At 54.9% G+C, this 27,097-nt stretch overlaps 1 protein-coding gene and 1 long non-coding RNA gene across 2 annotated transcripts; one reads left to right on the top strand and one right to left on the bottom strand.

Annotated features, from left to right (window-relative positions):
- Positions 1–27,097, top strand: LOC118157694 (run domain Beclin-1-interacting and cysteine-rich domain-containing protein-like). The gene is given in 23 exon segments (XM_035312132.1): positions 1–102; positions 5,876–6,029; positions 8,894–8,977; positions 9,832–9,991; positions 10,884–10,990; positions 11,416–11,556; positions 11,749–11,905; positions 12,232–12,768; positions 13,353–13,397; positions 14,794–14,889; positions 15,450–15,565; positions 16,049–16,250; positions 16,643–16,744; positions 20,422–20,482; positions 20,691–20,823; positions 22,509–22,610; positions 22,612–22,655; positions 22,999–23,063; positions 23,556–23,794; positions 24,189–24,250; positions 24,722–24,875; positions 25,246–25,339; positions 25,449–27,097. Coding segments are annotated over 23 exon segments (3,057 nt in total). The 5' UTR covers positions 1–64; the 3' UTR covers positions 25,613–27,097.
- On the bottom strand, positions 2,425–2,823 carry LOC118157696. The gene is made up of 2 exons (XR_004746702.1): positions 2,704–2,823; positions 2,425–2,569 (listed from the first exon to the last, which is right to left on the bottom strand). It is a non-coding gene; the product is annotated as an uncharacterized LOC118157696 (long non-coding RNA).

Raw genomic sequence — 27,097 nt, 5'->3', positions numbered from 1 at the left:
TCGCCCCCACGTGACGGCGGCGGGGCGGCGGGGCGGCGGCGGCGGCGGGGTGCGCGCGCCCGGGATGGAGGTCGAGCCCCGCGGGGGGCGCGCGGAGAGCAGGTGGGGCCGCGGGGGCGCGCACGGGGGGGGGGGCGGCGGGAGCGCGCGGAGAGGGCAGCGGGGATGGGGATGGGATGGGGGAGATGGGGGGGGGGTGCGCGTGCACGCGGGAGGCGCGGCACCGGTGGGAGGTGGAGGGGGGGGGCAGCATCCCGCCGGTGCTCGGGTAGGGGGTGGCAGAGGGGGAAAGGGCGCCGGGTTTGGGGACCCCGGGGGGGGGCCGGGGCGGGGGACAGCCGGGGATGGGGCTGCAGGTGGGTGGCAGCTGGGTGTGCGCCGGGGACACGCTGGGGACCGGCTGGGGACGTGCTGGGGACCCATGGGGACCCATGGGGACATGCTGGGCACACATAGGGACCGTGGGGACACACTGGTGACACATGGGGACATATGGAGACCCGTGGGGACATGCTGGGGACACATGGAAACATGCTGGGGACACATGGGGACCCATGGGGACATGCTGTGTGGCAGCAGCTCCGCAGGAGACAGCAGGGACGTGTATCTGCGGGCACACTGCCTGGCCACGCCGAGCACCCATGGGCGAGAGGGCTGCGTGATGGTGGTGCAGGCAGGCGTGTGCCATGAGCGCCCGATGTCCCTGTCCCCGTCCCTGTCACCTGCTGCAGCAGACGCAGCAGCTGTGCTGCCAGTGCTCGGTGAGAAGCCTTCCTGCCTCGTCCCCGTGCTGCACCTCTGGTGCCTCCGCAGCTCACTGGGTTTGGGGTTTGGGTTGTGTCCCACCACCCTCCTGGCAGTCGGCTGCGCCGCCCGCTCTGGATATTTAAACCAAATCCCCAGCTCCGTCTCTGGCCGCGAGGCCTGGTGGCTGCACGTGGCTGGTGGCTCGCGTGCCCTGACCTGGCAGGTGACAGCGGCGGCGTTGCGGCAGCTCCGTCCGTGTGATCCGGGCTTGTGCTTTAGGCACGGTTTTTCTGCTTTGCATTTAAGCGGTGACAGAGCTTGTTCCCTGGAGGCGTTTCGGTGGTAAGTGCTGCTCGCTTCAGGTGTTCGCAGGTCTTGGTTTTGGGCTCCAGTTTGGCAGTGGTGACCAGAAAGGCAGAATGGATGTCAGATGGAGAGGGGCCGGGTGGAGGGAACGGCTGAAACCTGACACAAGAGGCATTCCTTATCTGACAGGCTCAGCTAGCTGCTGGGTGTCTGTTCTCGGTACCAGCTGTGAAAATGGGGCCGGCGCTTTTAAAACCACAGTGCAGGTTTGGGCTGCCATGCTTCGCGTGGTTCCAGCCATTCTCCTTTGAGCTAAGGTTTCAAACCTCTGGTGCACGTGCAGGTGTCTGTCTGCCCTCCTGGCTGCCTGATTTTGCACCGGGGAGGATTTTGGCATGGGCCTTGCCTTGTCCTTTTTACAAACGGTGCAGCACCCTCCTTCCCAGCGAGGTGCCACTCCGCTGCAGATGGTGACGGACAGCAAGAGGACGGCGCCGCCGGACCGGACACGGATCACGGGAAATGCAGAAGCAAAAGTTACTTCGCCGGACTCCTTCCCTCTGCAAGGGCAGGAGAGGAAAACGAGGCTCTCGTGCCTGTTCTGGCAGCCCGGCCCCCTCAGGAGCAGGGCAGCACTGGGGGAGAGGCTGAAAATGCCTGTAAAGCCCGTGTGCTTCCCTCGTCCTCTGCCAGTGCAGGGAAGGGTGCTGAGGGGAGCTGCAGGCGGGGGCTGCCTTCTCTGGGGGACCTTTTTGTGGCTGTGCCCCCGTTTTAGTAACTGCAAGCTTCCAGTCCTGCTGCAAGCTGCCCTGCACGTGGGTTTCCAGCCAGCCTTCCCCGGGCGCTGTGGGGCTGAGCTGCTGGGCTGAAGGAGCTCTGGGGCTTCCTTCGGCTTGTGAGCTGCACCCTGTCGCTGCAGCTGAGCTGCACGAAGCCTGCGTTTCTTTTAATTCCTCTTTCCCAGAATCGCCAGGCCTGGCGGAGGAGCAGGCTGCAAAGCACAAGGAAATGTGCTGCTCGTTGTCTAGGAAACCTGTGGACGGGTGGATTCCGAGCTGCCTGTGATGGATTCAGAGCTGCCTGTGCGCAGCAGCAAGGCACCGGCACCTTGAAGTCCGCAGGAGGAGCAGCCAGAGCAGGAACGTCCCTGGGGATGTGGCAGAAGTCCCTCTGTGGTTACCCCCGAACAACCTCGGTATCCGCAGCCCGATCTCTTTAGCGGGCTAAGAAGGATCAAGCGATGCCTCCAGGTAGAGAACAGTGCTCAGGCAGTGATTGCTCCCCTGCAGAGCATGGGAAGGCATACGGCACGTGCTCTATAAGCTCCATTTTTTGGGTATTGGTAACCTCTGTGATTTTTTTTAATTTTTATTTTTTTAAATGAAGTTCACCTGACTCAGCAGCATGGTTCCCTGCGTCTGTTCTGAGTCAGCTCTGCTGATTTGGCCCGGAGGTTGTTCCTACTCTTGCTAGTGTGGAAGGACTGAGAAAGCCTTGGGAGAACAAGCAGAATTTCCTGCAGAATTTCCCCATCGTTTCTGTCTGCAATTTCCAGCTCCGAGGCTGTGTTCGGTCTTTTATTACTCCAATGCCAAACTGTCAATTGTATTCCGAACAGTTCCTGCCCACAGGTTGGTGTGTCTGTGTCACGTCCAGATTCTCCAGCTGGAGCACGTCCAGATTCTCACCCGGGTAACGTAAATCACGGCGCGTTAGAGAACATCCCTGGCTGCACGGGGCTGAGCTCCTGTGAGCAAAACCCCAAGAGAGCAGGTTTTGGTTCAGGTATTGAGCAGAGCAAACCCCGGCCTGCCAAGTCTTCTTTCTCCCCAGCCCGGTGTTTGGGAAGCCGGGAGCTGCAGCGGGATGCAGCAAGGAGCTGTGCAAACGCACCCGGCTGGCCTGGAGGGGGGAAGCAGCCCGTGGTAGGGCACGGGAGGAGCAGCACGTATGGTTCTCGCAGGGGAAGGTCTGCTCGTGTACTGTGACCTCCCCTGGGTGTGTTGTTCACTTTGCCCTTCCTGTAAGCAGGGGTATTTTCATGATATGCTTTGAGTTGTCCTTACCCCCGTGTCAGGGCGTGTTAGTTTTTTTTTTTTTTTTAGAACTAGAGAAGAATTTTCTTTATTTGGTGAGAAAGAAACAGATTTCTTAGTATCGCTCTGAACATCTGCAGAAACAGGGAACTGGAGGGCAGCTGGCACCCGGTTCTTTTCCATCCCTCCGGGCAGCCCAAGCTCTGTCAATGAGAGGGGAGCAAATCCTGCTGCTAATTAAGGTCCGGTCAAAACTGGCTGTGGTCGGCTGTGCCGTGCCTCCCTGCCGTACACCTGCAGCCAGGTGTATGGGTCTGAATTGCTCTGGGCTTGTGTCACCGCCTGCGTTTCAGCATGCAGCGCGCTCCGGCCCAGGAGCAGCTGTGGTTTGGGTGTGGGTAAGGTCCTGCGCATCCGACCTGTGAAATGCTTTTGAATCATTTGGATCAACGAGCCCCGTCCCTTGGGAGTCTCTGTGTTGATTCAGAAATTTAATCCACTTTTGGCAGCTTCTGAATCATCTCCGTGGAGGTGCTTCGACTGTGCTGATTGTTTCCTGTATGCTTCTGAGTTCAGCGACAGCGGCACCGATTTAGCGTTTTTAGGTTATTTTGTTTAAAGATTAATTTGTATGAGAGGAGCTGTGGTTCCCGTTTGCTGGATCCTGATTTTCCAGCCCCTGGGGGAGCGCTGCTCATCCTGCAGCGTGCGCTGCCCCCCGTTGCTGTGCGCACTGCCAGCTTTTTATAGCACAAAATAGTGAGGAGGGAGTTTTCCTGACTCATGGACTTGGAAGCTCAGCAGCGTGGCTGAGCTTTCACTTGCATTTCCTCACTCTGAGTGTCAGAAATACTTCGGGGAGGAGCTGCTGGAGCTCTCGTGTCCGGTGGCTGCTCTCTGACCTGGGGCCGGTGCTGCTGCTCTGTGCACCCCTGGCGGGAGGGCAGGGCTGGGAAAAGCCTCTCAGTTCAGATGGATGGCTTGGGAGAGCTGCCCTCAGAGGCTTATTTGTCTCATCAGGTCACATCTCCTTCAGGAAGCTGCTTTTGATTTAGATCCGTGCTTTATTCATTCTCTCCCGAGATAAACCCGTTTGCTGGTACTGCTGTGAATCGGTGACTGAACTCCGATCGTGTGACTGATCCTAAAGCAGCAGCTGCTGTCCAGGCACAAGCCAGCATAAGCACGGGCAGCTGGAGGCAAACACGGCTCTGTTGTTGAATTTTTCTGGACATCTGCTAACATTTAGTAGCCCCATTTTAGGATGGGGTTAGGAGCACCAGGGATTGACTGCAGCATCGTTGTACAGCTCTAGGAGTTTCCGCAGCGTGGCTTCTTCTGCCCTGGGCAGCGGTGGAGGTACCAGACTTAATGTGAACGGGTTCCTTCTGCTACACTGTCAATGTGTTGGGACTTCCTTACGAATGGCAGCTCGGCTGCAGAGCTGCTGCTCCGTCTCTGTGACAAGTGCCGAGCTGTGCTGGCAGAATGGATGGGCCGCCTCGTGATCCGAGCTTGGGCAAACACTAAAAGTGGTGGCTTTCCCCAGGGAGACCTGGCAAAGGGACTGGGTAGCTTGAAGTAGATCCAATACTTCATTATCAGCTTGTTCACTTCATCAGTTTTGCAATAACAAACAAGTCTCAAAAGGAGAATATTGGCGAGAAGAGCTTATTTTCAAGTATCAGGATTATATTGCTTGTTAGTGTTCTCTGCCCCGTGGGAAGTGTGCGGCCCATACTTTAACCCACAAGGATGAAAACGAAAGCAGGTTTTCCTTTTTTTTTTTTTTTTTTTTTTTGTTTACTTTGGCAATCTGGTTTATTTTGGGCAGGGAGACGGATTAAGAGCTGAAACACTGGGGCTTGTTCTTGCAGTGTAAAGGTTAAACTTTCATTCCAGCCTGTTATCTCCAATGCTTTTGTTAAAATCCTGCAGAGGCACATTTTTTTTTTGACAGTTGCACACCCAAATATACCTTGCAACATTCCTGTTGCATGCCTTGCAACATTCCTGTTGCTTCTGAGAGGGCAGCTCCTGTCTGAATACATCTTTTTGGCAGCTGGCATCGCTGTCAAAAAGCTTGAATGGAGAAGGCCAGACATCCACCATCCAAAATTTCCTTCCCCAAAACTGCTTTTGCACAGGCAAGCCATGGCACTGCTCTGTGCTGTCGCTGCTGTGTCCATCTCCCATGTCCCTGAATCGAGCAACCAAAGTGCTCGTGTGCACCTGAGCAGATCCCAACTATTCCCTGTGAGGAGCTGAACGCTTCCTCGTCCTTCCCAAGCTCTTGATGTTTTGCACATTGCTCGGGAGCACTGGTATCTGTGAGCACAGGAGCAGCGCAGGCAGTGCCTGCTGGATTTGGTGTATGCTCACAGGTGCTGTGCTTCTGTCCACTGCTACTCAACTGTCTGTGATGGAGCAGGTGAGTAAGGTGGGCAGGACAGTGGCAGGGATGATGTCCTCCCTCGGTGGCCCACATGCAGCCAGCAGCGTGGTGCGGGCACTGTCGGTCTGTGCTCTGGCTGTCTCCGGAGGCTGTATCGGTGGTGGCTGCCAGTCATACGTACGTCGTTACTGTAGGGCTTCTCGCCCACAAACCGTGTGCTGGAGACCACAGGGCTTGACCACAGAGAGGTGTGAAGTCCTGAAGCTGCTTTCCGGACTACCAAAGGTTTCAGTCTGACCAGAGTCTTCTTTGAGGGTAGCGCGTCCCACTCTGAAGCTCCTCTTGCCATATATCTGCTGCTCCTTAGGCAACCCGCTGTGTTCCTCTGCAGGAAGGAGCACTGGAAGCTGCTGGGCAACCTGAAGACCACAGTGGAAGGGTTGGTGTCCACCAGCAACCCCAACGTCTGGTCCAAGTATGGCGGCTTGGAGCGGCTCTGCAGAGACATGCACAGCATCCTCTACCACGGGCTCATCCACGACAAGGTAGGTGTCTGTCCTGCCAGCCCCGCTGTCCTCCTGCTGCAGCTCTGGTGGCACTTGCAGCTTGCATCACGAGCACTGTGGTTGTCAGAGGGGCCTGAGCCTCTGTTCTTTCCATCTTGTGCACTTCTGACACGGTTTTATTAAGCATCTGTGCCCTCTGTGAGGAGAGGCCTCTTCTTTTGCCCTGCTGCAGGCTTGTAGCGAAGCGATAAAGCTGAATTTGCCATGAGTCAGCCACTGGCTGTGTGTACTTGGATAACTCCCCAGTGAGGTCTGGCAAGAAGAGCCTTGTATCTTGACTGTTTCTGGTTAGCTGTGTTAGTGATAGGGGCTGGCAGCCGCAGCTGCGCTCGGCGTGAATGGGGCCTCCCTCCAGGCTCTCGCCGTTCCGTGCAGTTGCTCATCCAGCCCTCCCCATCTCCCTGATTGCCAGGAAGACTTTCTCTTTCCTACTCTGGACAGCAGTTGTGTGCAGAGGCCTGAAGATCTCCCCTTCAGCTTGCAATTACCGCTGCAATTATTTCACAAGGGAGAGTTACAGCAAGCCTGCAGGGCATGCCTTGGGCAGGCTTCCCAGCAGCCAGCTCCGCAGCTGCAGATGTGCAGAGAAGCCCAGGGAAGGCTTGTACAGCTGGGCTCGGGTGGTACCACTGATTCAGGCAGTGCTACATCCAAGCTGATAAACTTCCAGGAGCTGGCAGACCCTTCCAGCACAGGGCTGGGATTTCGCTCCCTGGATTTAGGAGCTGCAGATGAAACTGAGGCGATGCTCTGTGCCATTAGTCCCCAGCGGTGTGGGCCCGTGACTTCCTCTGGGACTTGAGCAAAGAGAGAAGTTACCCGTTATATATGAGGAATACGGCACTCATTTCTGATAGACGTGCTATTAATAGACTTCAGGAAGTGAAATTTAAATTATTTCCACTCATCCGTGTATTGGTAACAGTTCATGCCACAGCTTGAGGAAGCAGACACCTGCAAAGTAGGACTGCACAGTCCTTTCCTGATGCTACATGCAAAGGCAGTTCTCACTTAGAAATGCTCCTTCATTTTTGTATGTGTGTGACACCACTCCAAATATAATGGCTGCAAAGGAAGGCCCATGAAAATACAGCTTCCTAGCTGGAGTTTTCTCATATTCATTCCAGAGAAACTTCCTTTTATTTATTTATTTTTGTATCAGCCTTTTTCTATGACTAGGAATATAAAAAAATAATAATTAAAAAAAAAACATATGTACATGTTAAGAGAACTAGGATAAGACGTTTTTAAACTTCTGAGTGAATTTTGTTAATTTGTCCAGAAAACCCCAGATGAATATAAAGGGCTAAAATTTCTGTTTTAGTACTCTAGTTTTAAAAAGAACAAGAAAAAAAAATGACCCCCTCAAACAAATAAACCACAAAACAGAACCAATTTGTCTGACACTTGTGAAAGAGGAAGTAGAGATGGAGGAAAAAAAACACAGCATTTTTGTGAAGAGAGACATTCTGGGGCTGCATTTACACCCGATAAAGTGATGAGGAAAACAGCAGCTCTTCTGCAGTTCCTCTTTAACTGGAAGAATAAGAAAGAAAAAATAACTCAGTTCTGAATAAAGTCAAGGCAAACAGCAAATTGCTGATGGAAACACAATGCCAGAGCATGCTGCTTCAAGTTTCTTACCCGCGGTGCTCAGCCATGCTGGTGTCCTTGTTGGTGGCTGGTGTTAGAGGACAGGAGTTGTTGCAAGTTTTTCTGGGATGTGTTTCTTGTTGCCCACTGCATCCCCTCGCTGAAGCCTGTCCCTTTTTGTGGGACTGAGCTGCCAGCACCCTCCTCCAGGTCCTGCTCTGGCAGGAGGTGATCGGTGACACGAGAGCTCGGCCAGCTCTGACCTGGGCAGACCGCCAAAGGCAGAGAGGGGTGCGTACGTGACATGGTGATGCGCAGAGTGACCGGGAGGACACGGGCAGAGGGCTGGGGCACCAGGCACGCTTTGCTATAGGTGCAGCTAGCACCTGAGGTCACCCTTCTCCTGGCCCTGTGCCCGCTCCTGCCTGGTGGTGGTGGTGCTGGCTCTGCTCCCTGGTCCTCTGGTGAGCTGCTGGTGGCCCTTAGTGTCCTTCTTGCGGTTTGGGGGGAGCCTTTCAATGCCACGTCCCTTCCTGGTCTTAAGATCTACCCTGTCTCCTTGGTGTGGTGGGCTGGGATCTTACCTGCTGGAGGAGAAGCAGCGGAGGGGACCGGCTGTCTTCTTACTTGTGGGCTGAATGCAACAAGGAGGTCACTGTGGGAGTAGACTGTGCAGTAGACACCTTATGTACATCAAGTCAGTGTTTTGTGGCTTGATCCCTTTCCCAGTTTTATGTCTATAAAATTATGCTGTACCTTTTCACTGATTCTTTTTCCCCTTCTGTAAAACAACTTTGCTCTTCCTATCTTTTCTAGCTCCAGGCCCATCTTGCTAGGGCTGGGGGCTGGTGATAGCATGGGGTTAATGGGAAATGTTGTCACTTAACTGGGGCTGACACCGTGCTGTTTGTGCTCCTGCTTTGCATTTAAAGAGTGCTCAAGCAAAGCTGGAGGGCTTTGTGGTCAGAACAGCTCTCCGTCCCCAAACCTGTAAGCAGGAGGCTGGTGGGAACAGGCTGTAGGATCCGTCCTGTCATGTTCTAGGTTGAATACCCTGTCCTAGCTGGCTGACTCTTTTATTTTGTATTTGCTGGGAAGTTTATCACCCGTCCCCTGTCAGTGCCTGCTCAGGCCTGTGGCAGCTCTGCTGGAGGTGTCTGGTGTCCAGCTTCCCCAGTCTGAGCCTGCCGCACCGGTCAGCCTTGAGGTGGGACTTGCATGGTGGGCCCTAACCGAGCCTTCCTGGGCAGGTGTGCTGCAGGCAGAAGGATTACTGGCAGTTCGTGAAAGACATTCGCCGGCTGAGTCCCAGCTCTGCTCATCACCTGGAGAAGGTGAGTTCTGGGGGGTGCCTTTGTGTACCCAGTGGGTGGGGAGAGAGCAGCCGGGCCGCGGGCCTGCCCTTCTGAGTTTGCCTTTCCTTGGCCTGCTGTGGGTAAAAAATGGACAAACCAGCCACGTGGTTGTGTGCAAGCCACATCCCAGGAACTCGGCGCGATTTAGGCTGAGACAATCGGGTCCTTATTTCTCACAGGCCAGTCTCCAGCTCCTCTTGGTTGGGTACCACTGGCGTCACCAAGGGAACCGGCACAGGCAGTGCTTCTGTGCATACAAGAGCGGTTGATGCATTGGTATGAATCTCCAGAGGTTTTGTTCATCTCATTTCTGGGTTGTGTCTCAGCCCTGACCATTCATTTGATTCTTCCATGCCTGGCCTGTGCTGTCTGCTGACACACGGGGATGCTCTCAGCCCGTGGCTGCCCTGCTGCCCTCCATCGTGGGCACAGAGGTGTGAGCAGGGTCTGCTCCGGGGCAGTGAGGATGGACGCGTCAGTTAATGTGTCAGCAAGAACATGACCGTCACCGCAGGAAAGCAATTAGATTTGGGAGCGCGGGGTCCCTCCAGGTCAGGGGTGGGAGAACATGCCATTGAAATTCATATTGCTGGTGGCTGTCAGGAGGACTTTGGTCGCTCCTGCTGGATGACCTTTGAAGTGTTGTTCCTCTCCAGTGCTTCTGTCTCCCTGTGCTCCCTCGGTTGGTAGCTGGGAAGCTGTTAGGATGTGACCGTGTTCCTGCAGACAGTGCCTGGCGCTGGAAAGCTGCTGCTCTTAGGGGCCAAAACTGTGAGGAGGAACAATCCCTGCTCGTCTTCTCGCCTTAACTTGTGCCTGGTGTTCGTTTCCAGTTCATCAGCCTGCACGAGAACGGCCAGCCCGGCCCAGACGGCCGCAGCGACCAAGCTATTGCCAAGCTGTGGCTGCAGCACAGCCTGCAGTTCCACTGCCTCTCGGCGCAGCTCAGACCTCTCCTGGGGAACAGGCAGTACATAAGGAAATTTTACACAGGTAAATAAAAATGGGCCTTTTTCATCTTCCCGTGAAAACATCACGTGTGAGTGAAGGGGACAGCAGAAAAGGTAGTTTGCTTCTGGGCAATGTGTGCTGTCAGGCAAAGTGGGTGACTTGTGTGCTGTGTCCATGCTGCAAGCACAGCCCGGGTGCATGTCGGAAGAGCTGAGCTCAGGCTTTCTGCAGCAAGCTTGTCTGGAGCACGCTTGGTCCTGCCTGTGTCTGGGCCCTCCCTGCTGCCCAAGCGGGAGCTTGAGCCTGTGCAAACATGCTGGACATCCTCATCTTCTTTCTCTTGCAGCAGCTTTTTTGCATGTGCTCAAAGGTTTCTGCTGGAAGTAGTGAATTGGTCTGGTCTTAATCCTGTGTCCAGGCTTGCACCAGAAGCCTTAGAGAAATGTGTTTTCATTAGAAAGAAACAAAATGGGCAAAGAAAGTCTGTTTTAAATCTGTTTCAAAAATACTCTGGGCTTTTTTCTCCCCTGGAAGCTTTCTAATCATCAGAGGTCAGAGCCTCATGTTCTTGTTATGTGGAAACACAGCTGTGTTTCTACTACTTTGTAGGTGAAAAATGAAGCCCTTTGTGCAGCTTCACAGATGTTAAGATTTTTTTGTGAAAACTTGAGATTTTGTCAAAAAGTAAAAATCAGCAGCAAGGACAAAGATTACGTATATTGATCTGGGACAGGATCTTTCTTTAATTCTGCATTTTAGAGTAGTGGGCTGGCTGTGGTTGTCCTACAGGATGACGTGCAGGCAGCAAACCCCTCCGTGAGGGCTCAGGCTTTGCCTCTCAGACTGCTGCAAGAAGAGCACCCTGCTCCTCCTGCTGCCCTGGTGCTGTGGGTGGTAAGGAGAGAGTCCCCTGACAGCAGTTCTCTCCCCACAGACACTGCCTTCCTGCTCAGTGACGCCCACGTCACAGCCATGCTGCAGTGCCTGGAGGCTGTCGAGCAGAACAACCCCAGGCTGCTGGCTCAGATTGACACGTCCATGGTGAGCTGAGGCCCCCGGCTTGTACATCTGGCCTTCCCTAAATGCTGTCCGGCTGTGGCTGCTTGTACAATGTCTCATTCAGAGAGCTGTTGGACAAGGGCCTAGACTTGGAAATAGCAAAAGGAGAGGGGATCGGGGTAGGGGGGCGATGTCTGTAGTGAGGCACCTTGGCTCTGGATGGCATTGAGAATCTGAGTATGAGACCCTGACAGAAGGAACCAGTTCCTTTAAAATGCCTCTAAAGTCCTGAAAGTCCCAGGCTTCAGAGCCAGCCATCCTCACAGGAGATGCCACTGACCCCGTGCAGCCCTGTGCCAGCTGCCCTCTCCCCAGAGGAGGGGAACAGCGGCTGCTTTCTTTACAGAGAGCTCCCCAGAGGAGGATAATTAATGACACTTCGTTAAATGGGGGCTGTGTTCTTTCAGCTGGCCGGCACGTCACTGCCATCCCTGTGCGCGTCAGGTCCCTCTGCTGGGACAAGAGATACACGTGACTGTGACGCTGAAGGACACCAGAGCCGCTTGCCTGGGGCGCTGGGCTGCCTGGATCATCTTGCTGAGAGCCTGGTAATTTTCAGGGGCGTTTTGTTTAGCTGTGAATAAAGAGCTGCTTCCCTTTGCTGCGGGGCGTTTCCTCCCACCCTGCAGACCCTGCTGCCCCAGGGCAGGTGCTTGTGCAGGTGCTGCATGTCAAGTTGCTGCTCCTTTGACACGTAGCCCTGTAAGTGCTCATTTATTAATGATGCCACCTCTTTTCAGCTCACCAGGAGGGGTGAAGGTCCTTCTCCGGTGACAAAGAGCCAGAGCCTGACTGCCCTCCCCGGGTCCCTGTATGCCCCATCTGCAGGCTGCACGCAGCAGCGCCACTGCGGGTCCTTCTCCAGCCTGCCCCATCCAGCCTCGTCTGGCCTGCCAGGTAACTGGGGGGGCTGGAAGCCCACTCAAACCCCTTGCTCACTCGGCATCTGTCTGTAGAGCACACACTTTGGGCTGGGTCATCTCAGATGCCAAAATGCAGGTCCAAGCAGAGCTGCAGTGAAGCTGCAGCTGGGACAATGGTTTGCCTTCTTTGTGCTTGATGTTAGATTCATTGTGTGAGGAGAACTCTGCCTGTGTTGGCATGGAGATCCCTTGCCTTTGCCTGTGGTGGGTGGGCATGCCTGGTTGAAGCCACATGCTTAGTGCCATAGGGTGGTCTGCTTGTGCTAGGGTGTGCGATGTCCCCTTCCTGTCTCCATTCAGACAGGAGACCAACAAGCTCCTCCGTCTGCTCCAGCACCAGCCAGCCCCAGGAACGCTGCCCAGCCACCCGGTCCTCCTCCTTCAGCGAGGGCAGGACCTCCCTGGAGCAGCCCAGCTCCCGCGTCCCCTCACCCAAGGACCCCTTCTCTCCAGCCAGCGAGATGAGCTCCAGCACCACCAGCCAGAGCGAGGACACTTGGACGGGGAGCCAGGACGATGCGCAGAGCGACGCGAACGATGGGCCAGAGTACCTGGCCATCGGCAACTTGGGGCGTCGGGGCCGGGCCTGCAGCAGCGCCAGCACCAGCAGCAACAAGAGCAGCAGCTCCAACCTCTTCTCCTCCAGCAGCTCCCAGAAGCTGGACTCGGTCTCCTCCCTGGGGGAGCAGGGGGCGAGCGGAGGTGGGAGCTGGGGCCTGGGCCTGTTGCGGCGGTCCAGCTTCTCGGAGGGGCAGTCGTCAGCCCCGCAGGGCATCCTCAAGAAGAGCCACGTGCGCTCGCACTCTGACACCAATGTGGCCTCGGGGAAATTGCATGGTAATGGGGCTACTTTTCGGGGTGCACAGGGTGGCTTTGGGATGTGGGCACAGATGTGGGACCGTGGCCAGGTGGGAGTCACCAGTAGCGGGATGTTGGCTGCCCCTTTGACTCTGTGTGACAGCTGAGCGAGGGGAGCAGTGGGCAAGCAGTTTGGATTTTTTTTTTTTCCTTTTCCTGCTCCATGGTGGAGCCACGGGCTGACATCTTGTGTCCCAGAATGCCCAGGGCCAGTCTGGTTTTGGTGTTGGCAGCTTCCCAGTGGCCTTCACCAGAGGTTTAGAAAACGCCAGTGATGTTGTGCCATTAGCTGTCTGCTTTCCCTCTGGCCTTGTCCACCTGGGCCATGGCAGGGTGTTGGGCTGAGGCATGGGCTTCTTGTCACAGTGCTGGTAACCTGCTGGGCCTTCCTTGGATGGTGAACACATGGCGGGAGGAGTGGGGCGTGAAGGGACAGCCAGTCTGAGAGTCTGTCCCGCTGGTGCTGCCTTCGTGGGAGAAACACAGATCCTTGCTGAGTAGTAACCAGTCTGTCTCTGTTTTCTCTCCCTTACTGCTGCCCTCTTCCTCCTCTGTCTGTCCAGGAGGCCTCAGGGATATCACCATTATAATAGAAGATCCAGTGGCAGGTTTGGGAGCCAGAATAAGCCCTTCATTAGTGATCATTGCATTACATTCAGGATTTCCATCAACCCATTAATGTCCATTTAGAAAACAACAAAAAATTCTGTGTTCCCTGACTGCCAGGTGGTGCTTTGAAGGGTGCCTCAGGTTTGTGCATGTGACCTGACTGAAGATCTATCCCAGCTTGTTTTTTGGCAGCGGTACACCAGGCCACGGCTGGCACCCAGCTCTCCTGCATGGTGTTTGGAAGGGCTGTCCCTGACCCGCTTCCCCTGCCCTCTCTTCCACCCCCTACTGCTCTGGGAACCAGCGACTAAGGGCTGGTAGCTAGGAAGTTGTGGGTTTGAACACCAGATTTTTCATGGAATGGGTCTGCAGAACAGGGTGGTTTGATGCTGGCTGAATTCAGCTGCATCCCAGCTAGCCCTGTTCGCACTGGGAGCTGGGACTCACAGGTGCTGCACCGCACTGGGCAGAGAGAGAGTAGCAGCTCTAAAAAATGGACTGTTTTGCATCTATTGATCAGCGGTGGCACTGGGTTTCCTAGCTCAGGGTGCTCAGATGTCCATGGCTGAAAAGGCTCCTTTCTGGAGGTGGTAGGAGTGTGCAGATGTGCTCTGCGCCAGCTTTCACTCCAGCAGAGGATGCCAGGCGCTTTTCAGCTCCAGCCGAGGTGTTTTTTTGCCTTCCCACAGTCCTCCAGTCACCCAGCTCGGCTGCTCTCTGGGGCTGTTTCTCTCCAGGGAGCACTGCTGGTTGTTTGTCCCCGATGAGGCCAGCTCCTGGCGGTCCCCACTGGCTCCTCCTGGCAGCAGGTGGCCCTGCAGTGCATGCATGGATAGGTCACCTTGAGCACTGCAGTCCTGACTTTGGGGCTGTCTGCAGGGAGCTCTGGCTTTTCCTAGCCAAGTGAGAGTGCGTCCTTCATATGCCTCCTTTCACCTTTGCCCAGGCCGCCTTTCAGGGCTGCGAGCCCCACTGATCCCTTGGTTGCTCAGGGTCCACTTGTCTTATGACCCAGTCCTGTGGGGTGACTCTTGGAGATGCTCCAGGAGGAAGAAGTGGCTGGCAGAGGCACTTGCTGGAGGCTGTTGCATTCCCTGGATCTGCTAGGGGATAAAGAGAGGAAGGCTCAGGACTAGACTGATCCATGGCTCTCACAAGCTTCTCTCCTTTCCCCTTCCTCCTCTCCTGCCTGAAATGCCCCTTTAGTTTTGTTCCCTCTTGGGCTTGGCCTCAGGCATGGCACAGAGCAGGCTAGCCAAGCAGAGGATTTCCCTCCTTGATTCCCATCCATTTGTGTCCACCCATGTGATGTTGAGCTCCTTCCATTTCACACTGAGATCTGGTCCGGGCTCCTCTGGGATCCTGATGTGTGCCCGGTGCTGTCTTCCCCTGCAGAGTCCCATGGTGACACGGGCAGAGGCAGAGGGACAGTGTCTGGTTCCACCCAGAGCAGCGAACTGAGCACACCCAGCTCCCTCTACATGGAGTATGGTAAGTACAGTGAGCCTGAGTCAGGACGTTTGCTCCTGGTCATGTACTGTAGTGCACTTTTGGCATGGGTGTGTACCCTCTGTGCTGCCTACGGTGTGCTGAGGTGTTTATTATTCATATTGTTTTGTTATTTGGGGTATCCCTCATCTTCTGTTTTATCCTGAACAACAAACGTTGGTTACCTGGAGGCTGCCAGGAGTGCTTTCCTGGCTGTTGTGTTAGCAGCTCTGCCCAGGACGTGTGGGGATGGTGATTGTGAATGCATGTGCAGTGGTGGTGCCCTAGGGCTGCCTGAGATCAGGGTGTCCTTGTGCTCCAGGGCACCTGGTTTTAGGATGCCTGCTGTCACGTTTTGTCCTGTCACCTTAATGGCCCTTTGTTGGTCGCTGTTCCCCATTAGGATGAAGCAGAGATCCAATTCGATCTGTAGGGTGGGACAGACCAGCTGTTGGCCATGTGGGCTAGCCAGTGTGTTGGTGCAGAGTGTGGGCTGTTACCCAGTGCTTTGAGCAGTGGATCTCCAGGTCCTTCTCTCATATGTTTGTCTCTTGCTCTTCTAGACTCTGGCCAGTACCTGAGCTCGGGGGAAGGGATGTTCAGAAGACCCTCGGAAGGGCAGTCCCTCATCAGCTACCTCTCTGAGCAGGACTTCGGCAGCTGCGCAGACCTGGAGAAGGTGAGGGAGGCAGCAGCAGCCTGTGTGCTCAGGAGAAAGGATTTTGGTGCAGGTTCAGTGATACTTCCCTCTGTGGGGGAGAGAATCCCATAGTATTTCCTGCTGTAGAGCTGTGCACAGAACTTCCATGGTGAATTGCACATCGTTGTCTGGCCACCAAGATCTGCCCGTCCAGCATACACAGTAGTTCTGCAACATGCTGGGGCTCCTCAGGGACATGTGCTGACTCCCCGGAGTGGATGTGTTGCACGTCTCTTTGTAGGATTCTCCTTGTGCTTTGCAAGTATTCTGGCCCAAGAAGGCTTTAATTTCTAGGTCATCACAGGACGGTAAGGTTTCATAGGGCCAGGAGCGCATAAGGTCTTTCTGCCACCTTCCATAAATATTAAACTCTTTCCTGTCACTGGAAGGGAACCACGTTTTACCAAGGCTTTCTAATTTCCCTGTGGTACAACCTCAAATGCTTTTGCTTTTGCCTCACAGGAGAATGCCCACTTCAGCATCTCAGAGTCACTGATCGCTGCCATCGAGCTGATGAAATGCAACATGATGAGCCGGCAGCTGGAGGAGGAGGAGGAAGACAGCGACAAGGAGATCCAGGAGCTGAAACAAAAGATTCGCATTAGGCGCCAGCAGATCCGTACCAAGCACCTGTTCCCTGCCTGCCAGGAGATGGGCTCAGACAGTGGGTGATGTTTTTGTGGCTCACCAGCGGGTGGGATGTGGGTTTTCTGTCCATTGCCTGTTCTTGCAGCATGCTGCCTTCCTGACTTTTTATGGGAAACAATCATACTGCTAATGGAGTGCTGCAGAGATTTGTGAAACTACTTCTGTTGAAGATCGTGTTGGGGCTAGTACCATACATTCGTAACACTTGTGCCCTGGTGACACTGAATTAAGGAATGTGATTTCATTTTGAACCAATAACCAACCCGTTTTCCAACCTTGATGTCTGTCAAGGATGGCCACATCTGGCTATTCCGATCTCCCTTAGCTGTCAGTGACCCATCCAGACCACTTCCACTGATGGCCTTGTTGTGTTTTGGTGGGACAGGTTGTGTTTTCTTTGCCTCCCAGGCCTTGTGGCGACAGACAGCGAGTCCCAGTTCAGCTCCCGCGGCTCCATGCGCCTGTCTGATTCTGGCTCTGCGGAGGATGTGGAAGAGTACGAGATACAAGGTGAGAGGGAACGGCTGCATTAGTGGCTTGTATAGAGCCAGGCTTCTCCTGGGCGTGATTGCGTTGAGGTCAGTCACACCAAGAAGAGCATGTCCCTCTGGCCTTCAGGATGGCTTTTCCCAAACAAACGGCTGAATGCTGAGCATGAGTTTCCCTCATGTGGTGGCATGACTTTCTTTCAAAATCCTCTGTAATCCTTTCGCATTCAGTGCCTCTAGCTGGTACGTGGTTCCCGTTTCACTTGCCAGAGCAGCTGTCAGAGCTAGAGAGATGGGAGAGCTCCTGCCCAGGCAGAAGGAGACATATTTTTGACCACTTGTCTTTTGGGTGGGAGCACTGACCGCTGGTCACATCCTGGCTGTAGCTGTGGTCTCTGGCCCTGGCAGCTGGGACAGCTGAGCTTATTGCATGCAGGAGACCTGCCTGGGCTCCTGGGCATCCCGGGCATCCCCTTTGTTCAAAACCTTGTTCCACCTCTGGGGTGGATGACTCATTTCTCAGCAGTACCTCCATCACGCTGACTTTAGAAGTGCGATGAGAGACGATGGAGTAATCCAGTCTCCAGCTATGAACTTCTCAGTCTTGTCTCTGCTGACAACAAAACCCTCATTTCAGTCCCCGAGGGCTAGATTTTGGGCTCGGTTTTGAAGTCCACGGAGGGGTGTGTGAGTTCAATTCTGGGCTTCTCTCCTGCAAGTGCTACTCTTGTGTTATGCCCTTTCCCTTTGGCCTGGCCAAAGCACTGAAGTGAACTGTTTTGTCATCACCGTGTTATACAGATGGTAACGATGGATCTAACCTGATTCAAATGTCCAAGAACGGCCTCTCAGTGTCAATGGCTTCCTTGTTCTCAGGTAGTACCCCGCAGTGCTCCCTTGCGGCACGCGTGCGTGTGTGTGCAAGGTGTGTGCGTGTGTGTGCCTCGCACGTGCACACTTCTCAGTGTGTCCCCTCGGGGTATTACAGGGGGCGCAGAGGCCTCAATCTCTGTACAGGTTCCCGAGGTGTTGAGTTCATGCTGCGTCAGCAGGTCAGCTTCAGGCCAGGCACAAAATCACCAAAATTTACTTCCAGACCCTGGCTCAAGCCACTAGTGAGGATATTTCAGCTGTTCTCCCTCACTGCTCTGTGTGTGTAAACCAGATCCTTGTGATCTGTGATCTGCCTGCTTTGGGAACCATGACACAGTAGCATCCGAGTGTCAGCAAGAAAATTAATGGAAGGGTGATGCTTTGTGGGGGAACAGAGAGGAAGCAGAGGAGCTCTGCCACGGCACCGTCCCGCAGGGTGTTTTGCCTTGCAGTGGTTTGTATACACAAAACATGCCTGCTGTGGGGAACGCTTGTCTTGCCTGGGCTGTGGCTCAGGAGAAGGGAAAGGCACAGCTTCATAGCTGCTGGGCTGGGTGAGAGCACAGCCCTCTACGCTGTGGGACCAGGTCTCCATCCCAGAAATTCTGTTCCTCTCCAACGTTATGGCTTGGGATGGAGCTGCCCTGCAGCTCCCTGTCTGCTGAAGATGAGATGTGTGAGACAGGGAGGGAGCCAGGAAGGAAGAAACCTTGCTTTTAAAATGACCCTGCTGTTGGCTTGTGGCCATCAGGCAGAGCTAGGACAGGACCAAAGCACTCTGAAGCTGTAGGTGCCTTGGGGGAGAGTTATCCTGCTTGACTCTGCAGAGCTGGCATGCTGTAACTCCGATTCAAACCATGGCCAACCCTTCCCTTCCTGCCCAGACTTGACTCAGGGAAGAATCCTTCCACAAAGAAGGGAAAAGTAGTGAGAGCAGTCAGGGTACAGGCGTTTTATTCATATTGGAGGCCCTGGACACTGGGCTGACGTGCAGCCAGATCTTGCTTACCTGCTGCTGATCTCTCCTCTCAGGTGTTTGGCATCAGCACACTGCTCTTGCCAGCGGTGCTGATGCTCAGAGCTTCCTGGCAGCTCTGCTGTACCCAGAGTTTACAGCGCCCGTGGGTGTAGTGCAGGGTGGCTCCTCCTGGCCTGAAGCTGGCACCTGGGGGCTGCGGTGACTTCCCTGGGTTTGGGTGCTGTTCCCCAACATCCTGGGGACTGTCCCACGTGGTGAAAGCGTTGGCAGCAGAGGCGTTTTGGGCAAGTAACTGGAGATCTTTGTGGAGTGTCTGCAGTTAGGGCTGGGGAAGGAGTGGTGGCAGGATCCCGGCTCTAGCCCCTGAAGCAGCCTAGGGCCAAATCTGTCTCCCTTGGCCATCCCTGAGATGATGCCAGTGCCTGAACTGGGCTCTGCCCCAAATCTCCCGGTACTGCTTGGCCCATACGATGCTGTGTGTGCTCCACTGTTTGCTTGAGTTCGTCATAGCCTAGGACCATGCAAAGCCTTCCTGCACTGAGCTGAAGGTACCAGAGCATGGTAGGTTTGTCTGTTTGGTGTTGTACGTGGTCAGGAGGCTGCGTTTGCCTGAATTCCCTCTTTTCTGCGCTAGAAGTCTGCTCGCATGATGTAGGTATGTGGGTTCCTTACCATTAGGATGCTTTCATGTTGGTTTCTAGCAATGGATGTTGAACACAGAGTGCTGTGTGTCCAAGCTGACCTCTGCTAGCGCAAGTCTGTAAATTTAGTGGAAGGACCATGAAGGCTTGCCGTGGGCTCTTTGCACATTTTTCCATTTCTGAAACCAGGATCACTCGAAGGCAGGCTCATTTGCTCCCGCAGAGCACTCTGCTCTAATCCTTATGAAATCCTTGCTCCCCTTCCAGCCAGGGCAGCCCCGTTCTTTGTAGGGAAGCTGACAGCTCGGGGCGTTGGCTCTCTGCAGGGTGAGTGTGGTCAGGAGTGGACAAGCTCTGCATGGGTCCATGTTGCCGACCTGCTCGGGGTGCAAGAGCAGAGCGACATTCTGCCATCCAGATGAATTCTGTGTCAGGGTTCAGCAGAGAAACCTGCTGGAGTGAAAGGAAGTGATGAGTGATGGAGGTACCCCTCGGGTACCACTGTGGTACCCAGACAGGCACCGAGGAGGGACATGGGGCAGCCCAGGGCTGTTGGGGAGCTGATGGAGGGCTGGAGGGAGCTGGACCCTGCAGCATCCTGAACCTTGTCTAGGACTTTGGCCCCCCAGGAGGGGCATGATGGCTCTGTGGCCTCCGCAGCTGCAGGGGCCAGCTCTCTGCATGGATGCTGACCTGTCTCTTGAGTGCAGGGCTGCCAGCCCCTGTGGTGCAGCAGCTGATAAGCTGTGTCGCGGCCACGTTCTTCCCTTACAGGTTGTGGTTAAGTAGAGAGGAGGGTTCTGCATCCACTGCTAACGCCCTGCAGCACCTGTACTGCTTAGAGAGCTACTAAACCTTCTAGCTAACCCCGCTGTTGTGCCCTCCTAGCTCCAGCCATGTGTGCACAATGTTTCAGGCCACATAACCGCTAGGACCTGGTGTGTGACTTGCACCAGCAACCACTTGTCACCCCCAAGTCCCCGTCTGACTGTGTTTTTGCATCATCCCACCACGTCCTTGCCTTGTAATGTCACCAGGTGACGGATTAGACTGCACCTCTCCTTGCTGCTCCGTGTTACTGGCAGAAGTTGATGCTGTAGTTTATGTGCTTTTAAACAGCTTGATGAGTTTTAAAGCGAAGCTTTGGTTTGGAGTGCACCCTCCAGCCCTGCCTGGTCTGCTTCACCATGTTTGTTTGTGATTCAGATGCAGACATCAAGAGGAATCCAGACTCCAGCAGGAAATCCTTTCTCTCCTCAGAGTCCATGTAAGTATTTGAGTTGCAGTGAGATGTCTCGGTACCCAATTCCCCTTCCCGTCCGTATCATCTGCAAGCCTGTGTAGTGGTGCAGAAATAAGGTGCCAGAGTTTGAGGGAGCATTTTCAGCTTGAGCTTAGAATGGGATCAGAGGACGGGGGTATGTGAAGAGGGCACAGCTTTGAGATCCCTGGCATTAACTCCTTTTGTTGACCAGATCCCACTCCTTCAGCAATTCAAACTCAGCAGAAGCCGTTGCCATGGGCTTGCTGAAGCAGTTTGAGGGCATGCAGCTGCCGGCTGCCTCCGAACTGGAATGGCTCGTCCCCGAGCACGATGCTCCACAGAAGGTAGGGGTGTGAATGTGTGCGTGTGTGTGTGTGTGTACAGGAAGGTACCAGAATGGCCAGGGTGGCTCCACCAAGGCACATGGGGATGCCAGGACAGGAGGAAGGAAGCACCTAAGCACAGTGATTGGAGAAGCATACAAGCAAAGCTCCCGCTGCTCTCTGGAAATCCCAAGTCACTGATTATTTGATCGCTTTTCTGTGAACCCCTGGCTTTGTGCCCACTGCCTCGGGCCTTTGCTGGTCCTGACAATCCCTTTGTGAGGAGGGAAGGATGGATTTTGCCCAGGCTGTGCTGCTTGCTGTGCAGTGCCTTGCCTAGCAGCCAGGAGGAGAAAGGAAGCAATGTGGGACCAGCAGCAGCTTACAGGTGGGAGCGGTGCGGGGCAGAGCTGGGGGAGCTGCTCAGCCTGCACGGCTGCTCACCAGCTGCTCTGGCTGAGGACCTTGATAGCTTATTTGCTGTTGGTTTTCAGGGCCTGAGACGGTCTCTAAAAAAGTTCTTTAGGCGTCCCAGCTGGTATAAGAAAAGGCAGCTTTCCAGAAAGCTCCTGCTGGTACGTTGGGAGTGGACAGTGTGCCCGGAGGGAGCATGCGTGGGCTGTAGTGTGCACTAACTGCTCAAGCCAGCAGTGCCCAGCCGGGTAACACCTTCCACATCTTCCCCTCTGGCGTGGAGGGTAGTTTGGAGGCAGGACTGGGTGTAGACAGCACCTAATACCAGTTCCCCTCCTCTGCTGAGTGTGGCTCTGGAAGCAAGAGGGAGGTTTGCCAGAGTTGGTGCAAACCTCCAGGGCAGCTCGGAGTGCTCCCAAGGCCCCGTGTGTCATCCCTGATGCCCCTGCCAACGACAGCAGGCTTGTTTGGTGCCTCTCTCACACCACATACAATATGCCAAGTGGTCCCTTTATTGAGGCACCAGTGTGGAAATGAGTTGTCAGCATGCTGTGAGGTCTGTCAGGGTCTCCTGGAGGCACCAGAGAGAAGAGCTGAAAGCTGTAGGAACAGGAGGCATCTCCTGCAGTGCTGTGGAAGTGGCTTCTTCTCTGCTACCTGCAGCATGTTCTCCTGGGGTGTTTTGCTGTCACGTCCTCCTGGGCAGCTGTGCCTTGGCCTTTTCCCACTAATGTCTGCAGAGAATAACACTGGCATCTTAGTGGGTTTGCCTGTCTTGTGCTCAGCCCTCCTCCGTGTGGTTTCCTCCCAGAGCCTGCTGTCTCCCCGAAATGCAGGTTGCTCTTCAATGTGTGCTGTCCTGGGGGTGTAAGGGACGTGGGCTCATTGCTGCTCTCGTTCAGCATCTTGTGCCCTGCACCAGCTCTCTGCCAGGCTCTTCTGCTTGCCCATGAGCTACCCATGCCCCCAAGGGCTGAAGGATCACACCCCAGTGAGCTGGGACAAGTGCTCTGCTTGGGAAGCATGAGAAGACTTGTCCAGTTTCCTGGGCTGCCTGGAGATCAGTGAAAGTGTGAGAAAGAGCCTGCATGGAAATAGCAGTGGCAGATCCACTGAAGCCTTGTACAGCACAGTGCCTGGATCCCTGAGGATCCCTTCTCCAGCTCCTCTGTTCAGCTGGAGCAGCCGGGCTGGGCACTGGGTGCCAGGCAGTTTTTCAGGGAGCTGCAGTTGTAGGTTTCAGGCAAGCCAGCCAAGTGCGTTGATCTGACCCTCTTGCTTGCCTCTCCCAGCTCCTGCCCATCCCTGACTCTCTGCCCATCTCTCCCGACGATGGAGAACACGCCGACATCTACAAGCTGAGGATTCGGGTGCGAGGAAACCTGGAGTGGGCCCCCCCCACGACCACAGATCATCTTCAACGTTCACCCAGCCCCAACGTAAGGACCTGTGTAGCATTGGGCTCTCTGCCCTTTCCCCCTTTCCCAGCAATGCCAACGTGGAGTTTCTGCCCTTTCTGCTTCGCTGGCGGGGCTTCTCTGCTCAGCCTGGTTAATCCACATTGGTCATCTCCAGCAGCTGTTGCTGCGCGATGGAGCTGGTGCCTGTGGATGCTGCCTTGGGTGTGCACCGGGGCTTTTCCCCTCTCTTTAGGTGTTGTCCACACTTAGGTGGCAACAAATATGAATGTCCCTGCCGTGGAGAGCTGGGACAGTGCCCCTCCTCTGGTGCCAGGTGTCATCAGGGCTGGGTTCATGCATGTCATCTTTTGTCCCTGGGCAGGAGGAAGGTGGCTGTGGCCAAGCAGAATTACCGCTGTGCGGGCTGTGGCATCCGGACTGATCCTGGTGAGTGGTGGGACCCTGACCCATAGCTGGAAAGCAGGGAACAGCCTGTGAATGAGTGGGAAGATGCAGAGGGGTTGGGTCGTGGCAGAGCTCAGCGTGAGGTCTTTGGGAAAATGGCACACTCGTCCTCATTTCTCAGGGTCTACAGTGTCTGTGTCCACAAGCTTGGGTCACAGTTTTCTTGTGTCTCCCTAAAGCTCCCAGCAGGTTCTGCTGAGGGTACAGCTGCTGAGCTCTTTGCTTAGCTGTCCTTCCTGAATGCATAGGGCAGCTGTGGCCGCATGGGACTGATGGGCACAGGGCAGTCCCAAAGACTTCTGCAGTCCACAGGGAGCGTGCAGACTCTAGTGTTGAGAACTTGGGGGCTGAAGGAGGTGCCAGCAGGCAGAACGCCCTGCTTGTTGGGAATGTTGAGCAGTGCTGGGAGTCTGATACGTGGCAGGGCAGAGCTTGCACATCATCCGACCTCCCTGTCTTCCTGGGCTGGGCCAGATTACATCAAGCGGATGCGGTACTGTGAGTACCTGGGGAAGTATTTCTGCCAGTGCTGCCACGAGAATGCCCAGATGGTCATCCCCAGCCGCATCCTGCGCAAGTGGGACTTCAGCAAGTACTACGTGAGCAACTTCTCCAAAGACCTGCTGAGCAAGATCTGGAGTGACCCACTCTTCAACGTGCAGGATATCAATCCTGCCCTGTACCGGAAAGTGAAGTCTCTCAACCAAGTGTGGGTAAGACCCTTCTCGTGCCTTTCTGCGTTGGGTTTGTGTGGGGTGGGTGGCTGCCAGTTGTAAAAACGTGCTGGAGCGGTTGGGGAGAAGAGGATATTTCAGGGTTTGAAGCTTAAAACCTCAGCGGGTTTCCGTTCACATCTTGTTTCCTGTACAGTAACGTAGGGGGAAGGAATTTCTGCATGGTGTTCAGCTGGGCCTTGGTGCTTTATTTCCTGAAGCACATGCTGACTGGTTGTGCTCCCTTTATCCAGCATGCTGTAAATGTCTCAATACCTGGGAAACTGCAGCTGAGGAGCAGCAGGCATTTCACCAGTGCAGGAAACGGGGCAGACATGTTTAGCTAAGGACTGTGATCTGTTTACTGATTCTTGCGTCCCGCCTTCCTCTCCAGATGCTGCGAATCCAGCTTTTCCACATGAAGAACATGTTTAAGACCTGCCGCCTAGCTAAAGAGTGAGTCCAGTGATGTGAGGCTAAGGTGTTTGCTGTCCTGTGCCTGTCCCATGGCAATTTGTAATGGGGGTCTGTGCAGACTGGGGATAAACTGAGGTTTTCAAAGTCTGTCCTGATATCTCTGTAATCTCTGAGCCTGTTCCTGTCTCTCGCCTCTAGCACTGTTGAAGTCTAGAGGAGCTCAATGGGGGCTTTGGGAGCTGGTGAAGTCCAGTGGATGCACCAGGTCACACTGCATCAGCTGCAGTCACTGGGGTTGACGCAGGGTCTTGTTGGCATCCCTTGCTTCCTGAAAGCCTCCTCCTCCAGGCATGGAAGGTGTCTGGTCAGGGCTCTTTCCAAGATCCCACCACAAATGACAGGGTGACTCGGTAAAGTGCTGAGTGGAGGGAGAGAGAAAGCAGAAGCAGTGCAGAGAGAGGACTTTGTGCAATCCCTCTGCTCTGAGCTCCAGTTTTTCCATCCTTGCAGCCTCCTAGACGCCTTTGATGCAGTGCCCGGCCACTTGACGGAGGATTTGCACCTCTACTCCCTGAGTGACCTCAGCGCCACAAAGAGGGGGGACCTGGTGCCTCGCCTGACGGAACTGCTGAAGGCAGGCAGCCTGCACGTTGAGAAATGCATGGTAAGGCTTCACCCACCTCCTGTGCAGCTCTGCACCCTCTGGAGCACCCTTTGGAGCAGGCTTTAATGCATAAATAGCCACTGGGAGGCCTTTGACATGCAGAGCAACCACAGAATTAACTGGTTAAATGCTAGCTGCTCCTGCCTGTTACACAGAGCTGCTGCCCAGTGGGTGTGGGATATTTCTTAGCCCATTTTGACTTTCTCTTCCCTAACACATGGCCTTGATTTTGCCTTGCTGTGCTCTGTGCTGGAGATGGACCGTTGCACGTGACTAGAGCAGGACACAGTCCTTCTCCCCTCTACCTCCTGTCCAGCTTGCAAGGGAGACGAGGAGCATTTAAGCACTTCTTCCTCACCTTTTCTTCTAGCTGTGCCAAGCTAAAGGTTTCATCTGCGAGTTCTGCCAGAATGAAGACGACATCATCTTCCCCTTTGAGCTCAGCAAGTGCAGGACGTGTGAAGGTGAGGTACTGGGGAGAAACAGGGAGGGGACTGCAGTGTCCTCCTGGACAAGCCTGGGTCAGCCTCTGCCAGCCTGCAGCTCTCAGATGCCCTTCCTCTCTTCTTGTAGAGTGCAAAGCCTGCTACCACAAGTCCTGCTTCAAGTCCACCCACTGTCCCCGCTGTGAGCGACTCCAAGCCCGGCGGGAGCTGCTGGCCAAGCAGAGCATGGAGTCCTACGTCTCGGACTATGAGGACGAGTTGGAGCAGCAGGAGGCAGCAGCAGCCACATGAGCATACTGCAGCAGAGGAGCAGGTAGCGGGTTTATTTATACCTGTGGCCTTCATCACCAGAGACTGAGCCAAGCGGACTTGTGATGAGGAGGACCGCTGGGACACTTGTCATGCAGGGTGCTTGGAGCACTGGCTCAAAGGGAGCTGTTTTCCCCACGCAGCAGTGCTGGGGAATGAACATTTTCTATAGTCTAAGTCTGCTCCAGGCACCAGTCACCCCCCCGACGCCTTGGCTTGGGGAAAGGCAGCCTCCCCATCTGTCCTGCAGGCTGAACATGGACCTTTACCAGGCAGTCGCTCACGGGCCAGGCTGCTGCCTTCCCCTTTGGGAACTGCTGGGCCAGGCAGGGCTGCAAGGCCTGTCCCAATCCCCTCCTCCCTGGGAGGCCCCCCAGTGGGGTCAGCACTTTCTGCTCAGCAGCTGGACACTGGAAGCCCTGACCACGTCCCCTCCTGGGAGGCAGGAATCATCTCTGAGTCTTCCCAGGCTTGTCTTGCTGCTGGTGTGTTTTTGGAGGGAGGGTAGGGGTTTGGGGCTGAACGGGACATTTAGCAGCTCCCTTTTTCACATCTGGACTGGAACTATTGCCAGAAACCTATTTCTCTTCCTCCAGGATCGGAACAGAGGAGGTAGCAATGGTAAAAATGTGGTGTCTGCTCCCCTCGCCACCGCAGAGGCAGCACCCAGGGGGCAGCGAGGAGGTGCAGCCATCCAAGGGGACCCGTGCTGCTGGGCATTGCATGGGAGATCTCATGGCAGGAGAGTGCAGCAAGTGAGGCTCCAAACCTCACTTCTCCCTCATGCCGCTGGTCTGTTCTTGGGCATGTCTCCTCCTCTAAGGGTGACGTGGGACCTCACCCTGTCACCTTGGGATTCATGTGAAGGCTCTTGCTCAGCCCTCCGGGCGCCTCCCCCCAGCCTCTGTCACAGTTTGGTCTTTTAGGTTGGGCTTTTTTTTTTTTTTTTTTAATTGGCTGGATTTGGTTTTACTTTTTTAATGCAGTTGTTTGTATTTTTAACTGTTTGCTCCCCACCTCCCAAGAAGGTGCTGCTGGAGATGTTCCTACGTGAGGGGATATAAAACCTCCAGAGCTCCCCTGCTCCTGGTACCTCACCCCTGACCGGGGCTGGCAGCTGCCAGGTGTCCCCTCTCCCATCAGACCTGCTCCCCTTGGGAGAGGGGTCACCAAGCCAGGCAGAGCCTCCAGGGAGAAGCTGGACAGGTTGCTCCCACCGGGGTGCACTTTTTTGGGAGAGGGGTTGGCACTGGGGGTGCTGCAGGGTGCGGCTGCATCCAGGGGATGCTTTGTCCCAGGGTATGGGCAGCGTCCAGCACCAAGGTAGCACTGGGGGCCTGAGCCCACCCAGCTTGGCAGTCAGGTGGTGGGAAGGATGAAGGGTGTTGAGGGGCAGGGAACACCAGCTTTCAGCCTGCCCTGAGGCTGGGATGTCACCTCTTACGGGCTGCCCCTGACAGCAGGGTC

The sequence above is a fragment of the Oxyura jamaicensis genome (genome assembly GCF_011077185.1).
Source record: "Oxyura jamaicensis isolate SHBP4307 breed ruddy duck chromosome 9 unlocalized genomic scaffold, BPBGC_Ojam_1.0 oxy9_random_OJ106485, whole genome shotgun sequence".
Lineage (NCBI taxonomy): Eukaryota > Metazoa > Chordata > Aves > Anseriformes > Anatidae > Oxyura > Oxyura jamaicensis.
Note: the sequence above shows the minus strand (reverse complement) of the source record. Positions and strands in the feature narration are given on the sequence as shown.